The sequence below is a fragment of the Sciurus vulgaris genome, assembly GCF_902686455.1.
Source record: "Sciurus vulgaris genome assembly, chromosome: 7".
NCBI lineage: Eukaryota > Metazoa > Chordata > Mammalia > Rodentia > Sciuridae > Sciurus > Sciurus vulgaris.
Window position 1 is genome coordinate 156,079,450 of NC_136467.1, and position 6,145 is coordinate 156,085,594.

At 54.3% G+C, this 6,145-nt stretch overlaps 1 protein-coding gene across 1 annotated transcript; it reads left to right on the forward strand.

Moving 5' to 3' along the window:
• The first annotated feature begins 1,399 nt into the window (after positions 1-1,399).
• ABT1 (activator of basal transcription 1) lies at positions 1,400-5,460 on the forward strand. The gene is made up of 3 exons (XM_079147054.1): positions 1,400-1,744; positions 2,233-2,429; positions 2,781-5,460. The coding sequence occupies exons 1-3, from the start codon at positions 1,495-1,497 to the stop codon at positions 3,159-3,161; spliced, it is 828 nt and encodes a 275-aa protein (XP_079003180.1). The 5' UTR covers positions 1,400-1,494; the 3' UTR covers positions 3,162-5,460.
• Positions 5,461-6,145: the final 685 nt, after the last annotated feature.

Sequence of the window (6,145 nt, forward strand, 5' to 3'; positions counted from 1 at the left end):
ATAGTCAAAAATGAAACCATCAACTCGATACTTAACCTCTACTGCAGCAGGACAAACACGTGCCCTTCGATAGCTCAGTTGGTAGAGCGGAGGACTGTAGGCGCTGGCTCCTAGTCATCCTTAGGTCGCTGGTTCGAATCCGGCTCGAAGGAGTCACCTTTTGGAAGGTTGTAATTCCTGGGCCTGGACTCGACCTCTAAGGGTCCTGGCTGTACGATGGAAACAAGCACAAAACAAACAAAAAGCCCACCCACAGCAGCGCTCCCCAGGTGCCGTACAAAGGAGACTGCTGAGGCCTAACTGACAGCTGAGTCCTTGGAGGAAGGGAGGCTGCTTGACAGACAACTGAGTGGCGGAGGACGCGACTCTCCACCATTACTTTCCTGGAGGGTCCTCTGTCACGTGGGTACTTGTTGTGAATGAACATTTTAGATGCTCCTCTGAAACGGTGGCTGTGGACACGTCTGTCTACCTGAGACCTCTGGGAAAGAGGCAGTTGTCAGGCCCCGAGGCTTCCCCAGGCCCTCAGGGCAGAGGCCCGGGCCGCCCGGGCGCGGAGCAGGCGGCGCGCCCGATGGGGCTCGCGACGGAAGGTCTGCGTGGATGACACCTGTTGCGCAAGAGGGCGTGAGTCAGGTTCTCGCCGTCCAGCAAAACCTGAACGCATTCTGAACCCCCACTCACTGCAAACGTGAAGCGCGTAACTGCAGGGACTGAACGCGCTTCAACTTCTAAAATCAAAGCGGCAGGCTAGGCTAGATTTTCGAATCTAATTCTTAAGATATCTGAGACTTTTCAGAAACGACCGGAACCTGGAACTCGGCTTTCTACTCGTTGCTTTTCGTGGCTGCAGACTGACAGCGTGCCTCTGTTATTTTCGTGTGGTGCTCGGATTGAACCCAGGGCCGCGGGCGTGCTACGCGAGCGCTCTGCCAGGGAGCTACAGCCCCCGCCCCAAAACCTAACTTTTTAAAAAACTGACTTTCACAGACTTTAAAGAGAGTCATCTCAGCTTCACTCACGCGCACCCGGGACTTGAAGAAATGCTACTTTGAGCGCGAGAACACAGAAAATCTCCAAAACCGTCCTGCGAAATCCCCGGAAGAGCCCTTTGCGACTCACCAGGTTATGCTACTCTAAGGCGTCCACTTTTTCCGGCTCTGCCTCTTGGGCTTAGGAGCCCGTCAACCCGCCCTTCGCCCTGGGTCCGCTCTTTCCCTCCTTCCTCTCGGACCCGACCCCCGCCCTCACCCCGGTCCCAAGTGTGGTAGCAGCCGACCGTCGCGCACAGGGCGCGTCATGGCAGCGACCGCTTTACGGCCGTCCTATTCCACGTAACTGCCGGCGTGGAGCAGGGCTCTTGGGCGCGTCATCGGCGGCGGCTACTTTATGGCTGTCGTGCTTTACGTCCCGTTGGCATGGAGGCAGGGGAGCTCGCGGGGCGCGTCACTGACCCGACCGCTTTACGGCTGTCGTGCTCCACGTATTGACGGCATGGAGGCTGAGGAGACGGAGGCTGAGGAGACTGAGGCAACCGCGGAGCGAGGGCAGTTGGAAGAGCTAAACCAGAAAACAGAGGCGGAGAAGGAGCAGGAGGAACCCGAAGAAACAGCTTGCAGCAAGAAGCGGGTGGTGCCGGGCATCGTGTACTTGGGCCATGTCCCGCCGCGCTTCCGGCCCCTGCATGTCCGCAACCTGCTCAGCGCCTACGGCGAGGTTGGGCGCGTTTTCTTCCAGGCGGAGGGTAAGAGCCGGGCCCTGGCGGCGGGTGCGAGCTGAGGCCTCGGGGGCAAACGGGTGTGCGCGCGTCTTCAGGCGGCCTGGGCTCCTCCTGCGGGGACTCGGGGTCCGATCCTCCGCCGCTGTCCGCCAGGACGGAAGCCTCGCGACTCCTCAAAGGCCGACGTCCCGGGGGCCGGGGACGAGGTGGCGCGCGCTCGGAACCCGCGGCTCCGCGGCCCCCGAGCCCGGCGAGCCCGGCCTCGCAGTGAGCGCCGAGACGCGCCGGGTGGCTCCGGCCAGGCCCCGGGCCGGGCGGGAGGCGGAAGGGCGTGTGGCCCGCCGCGCCGCGCAGGGCGGCCGCGCAGCGCCGCCGCGCAGCGCCGCCACCCGAGGAACGGGCTGCGAGGGACGGGAGGGCGCTCGGGCAGGCGCCGCGGCCTGCAGGGTGGGGAGCGGGGCAGTGGGCGCCTCGCCCGCGAGGGCGTCGACCGCGCTGTCTTTGCTGCGCAGACCGGTTCGTGAGACGCAAGAAGAAGGCGGCGGCCTCCGGAGGGAAGAAGCGGCCCAAGTACAGCAAGGACTACACCGAGGGCTGGGTGGAGTTCCGCGACAAGCGGGTGGCCAAGCGGGTGGCGGCCAGTCTGCACAACACCCCCATGGGCGCTCGCCGGCGCAGCCCCTTCCGCTACGACCTGTGGAACCTCAAGGTGAGGAGGGCCACGCCGTCCGCCTGGGCCCCGGCCCGCCTGCCCGTCGCCTCGTGGGGTCCCGGCCAGGCCTGCCCGTCGCCTCGTGGGGTCCCGGCCAGGCCTGCCCATCGCCCCGTGGGGTCCCGGCCAGGCCTGCCCATCGCCCCGTGTGGGGTCCCAGCCAGGCCTGCCCATCGCCTCGTGGGGTCCCGGCCAGGCCTGCCCGTCGCCTGGTGGGGTCCCGGCCAGGCCTGCCCGTCGCCTCGTGGGGTCCCGGCCAGGCCTGCCCACCGCCTCGTGTGGCCCGCCCACGCCCCCATCGGCCTCGCATCCGGCCCACCCTGAGCTTTCCTTGTCTTTTGCCCACAGTATTTGCACCGTTTTACGTGGTCCCACCTCAGTGAACACCTTGCCTTTGAGCGCCAGGTGCGACGCCAGCGTCTGAGAGCAGAGGTTGCCCAGGCCAAGCGTGAGACCGACTTCTATCTTCGAAGTGTAGAGCGGGGACAGCGCTTCCTTGCGGCTGATGGAGATCCTACCCGCCCGGACCGCTCCTGGGCCTTTGCCCAGCGTCCCACCGAACAGGAGCTGAGGGCCCGGAAAGCAGCTCGTCCAGGAGGGCGTGAACGGGCGCGTTTGGCTGCAGCCCAGGACCAGGCCCGCTCCAACCGAGGGCTCCTTGCCAGAATCTTTGGAGCCCCACCACCCTCGGGGAGTACAGAGGAACCTTCCCTGGCCAGGGACGTGTGAGGGCAAGGGAGGCCCCTTTCATCTGTCGTTGCTCTGCTTCCTGTCTACCTCATGCCGGAATGATACTGACACTCTGGCAAACATTTTCAGCCTGTTTCTGAGACCAGGAGTCTGGTGAGGCCCAGACATGGAAGTTTTGTGGGTCTCCCCTTCTCTTTAGCCCAACTTCTATAATTGTCTGGCTTAGGCACCTTATTCATACTAGCATGATTATGACTGTTGCAGATGCCTGGTTAGTCTTGCTTGACTTGGTAGCCTGCCTCTTGCTTAGTAGGGTCCTTTAAAATGCCACTTTCTTGGCCCAGGAATGGCCTTTATTTGCAGCTAGAGTGGAAATGGGTGGTCCAGGCAGTCTTCTCCTGTATACTGAGTACAGATAAGGAAGCAACATCATTTTATTTCAGAAAACAGATGTAAGAATTACCAGTTTGGAACTGGATTGGGAACCTCCTTCCAAATGTTTTCAGAGAAAAAGAAGCTTTGTTAGTTTTCAAGGTTGAGAATCATTTGTTAAGTTTCAGTTTTCATCTTGTGTTACATTCATTGACCTTCACTCCACCTCCTTGTCTCAGAGCCTTTGTTCAACTAGATCCTTCTTTTTTTTCCTATTTAATTCCTGAACACAGAATATTTGTTAAATCACAGTGTGAGAAACAGCGGCAATGGGTGATAATGACCTTGGTGTTAGGAGTCTTACAGGTCACTGGAATAAGATCGATCGACATCATATCATGGTAGAAGCAAATAAGGGATAGAGAGGGGCCCATGGCAGGACATGGTGTGCTCTCAGTGTGGATCTGATTCATGATCACAGGCAGCAGGAGGGGCCAACTTCATCAGGTCTCCCTGGGTCACTGCTGGAGGTGAACTGGGAAAATGGCAGAGCAGAGGTCTGAACAAATCTGGTACTCCTACAGTTCAAACTGCTTCACAGGTGGAGTGTTGGGGCAAATCATGGTAAAGGGCAGAAGCTTGAGGGAAGTGGGAACAGATCACTCAAGTGCACTTGTATGTGTGTTGGGGCTGTGAGGGATTCACAAGCACATGTGGAGCAGCCCTGATTGCTTCAAAGCATGAGGATGAGCCATCAGAGTGAACTGAAAATTTGGGTGTCACAGTAAACAAGTCTATGCCCATCTCAGAGTAAAACATTATACATGCAGGAAGTGTTGTAGAGTGTGATTTCAATTTGGTTTTGCTTGTGCTGTTTCTATAGTTTTTTGGTAAACCCTATCCCCATTAATGTAATTATCCATGTTTTTTTTTTTAGTGGAGTGGATTCATCCACTTCTTTGGCTGTAAAATAGCTATGTTGTGATCTTAACTTGATAGGTATGCTTTATTGGGAGAGTAAAAATGACCATAGGGTAAAGCTTGGTATGGTATTTCTCACAACCCATGTCCTATCCTTCCCGACATAGCACACAAACATCTGTGTGGTATTAGTTCCCAAATGTTGGAAACTTGGTGTCCTTACTTCTGCATTCGTTTCTTGTGAGTTTCCTTCATGTGAATTGTTTCTTGAGGTCATTGTGCCTTCAAGTGTGCCAGAGAAATCCAGCATCAGGATTTGACACGGTGTTAAATTTGTTTCTTTAAAATTACCAATGCCTGTAGGTACCTTTGCTAGATAAACAGGTGCCAAGACAAGGAAGAAACCTCTTTCCCTCAAGTTGCCCACTGCTGAGAAAGTAAAACAACACAATAGTACTTAGTGAAAATTTCTTGATGAGTGAATTTGTTCCCAGGCTGGTGACCTCAGTGTACCCAAGGGCCAGCATCTCAAGCTCCACCCCAAATCTTCAGAGAGCCCCCACCTACAGCCAGTCAAGTTAGGAGTCAGTTGGAGGAAAAGGAGCTACCTAGGAACTTTCATTTTGATTACCTCTAGACCTGAAGCACTTTGAGACCAGGAATTAATTTTTTTAAGAATCAGGGTGAGCCATCAAAATGGTTTACTATGTTGAAGATCAAGAGATTCATCTAGAATCTACTATTAGCAATAGTTTTCAGATTTTAAAACGGTATATCTTTAGGTTTTGAAAGGAAGATTAAAATCATCTTTATGACACTTAAAAGCAGTGTTTACTTCTAGTTATGTAGCTGTTATTCCTAAAACATGAGCTTCTATAACATTCCATTTTCTCCTGTTCTTTGCTGTATATTAGTCTTTGATAAAACACTGTGTATGAATATAATGTTGGAATTTCTTCAAAATTTGTTACTTTGCCCTAAGTTTTGTTCTAGTTTTTACTGAAATGGTTGCTTATGCAAATTAAACCTTATGAAGAAAAAAAAAGGGGGTTACTATCCCCTAGGGTTCACCAGCCCCTTTAAGGGCAAGCCCCATGACCTGAAGACCTTCCAGTAGACCCCACCTCTTAAACTTTCCACCACCACCTCCATAGCACACTAGGAACCCAACGTGTACCACGTGAACCTTTGGGGATGCTTCAGATCCAAACAATAGCACCTCCAATAAGAGTCCAGCTGTAGCAGCTTGCCACTTAATATTTGTCTTTCATTCCCAGTATCTTCCCCTATGCTTCCCTAGTGTGCATGTGATGAAAGCTTACTGCATGAATTCCATGGTGGACACCTGTGGGGTATAGAAAATGAAGTATGAATGAGCTCACTAAGGCATTCATTGAATGAATGTCAACGGTATTTCTCAGTCACGAGCCTGTGGTTCCCAGCCAAGAAGTTGGGTCCCTACATTCCCTGGCACTAGAGTGGGCTGATTTCTGAGCCGAATGAAGTGGAGATCTTATTAAAGATAATGAGGGCTTTCCTTTCGTAGGGCAGGCCTGGACACCTGTGAGCTTGCTCCTAAGAGTCACGTTTACAGCCACTTGCTCCGTTTGCTTTCCCAGACTCCTGAGCATCCCTTGCAGCTGTCTTGCTGTTCAGTGGTCAGGCGGGGGAAACCGCCTGGTGCAACCCTTGGCGTGCTCTTTCCCCACTAGTCAGGGTGAGTTTCAGCG

What these genes read in the sequence shown, in the direction of transcription:
- ABT1 (XM_079147054.1), top strand. Translation starts at nt 1,495, where the DNA reads ATGGAGGCTGAGGAGACGGAGGCTGAGGAGACTGAGGCAACCGCGGAG. An exon ending in CGTTTTCTTCCAGGCGGAGG is followed by an intron (nt 1,745 to 2,232) that starts GTAAGAGCCGGG and finishes TTTGCTGCGCAG; the next exon opens with ACCGGTTCGTGAGACGCAAG. An exon ending in ACGACCTGTGGAACCTCAAG is followed by an intron (nt 2,430 to 2,780) that starts GTGAGGAGGGCC and finishes TTTTGCCCACAG; the next exon opens with TATTTGCACCGTTTTACGTG.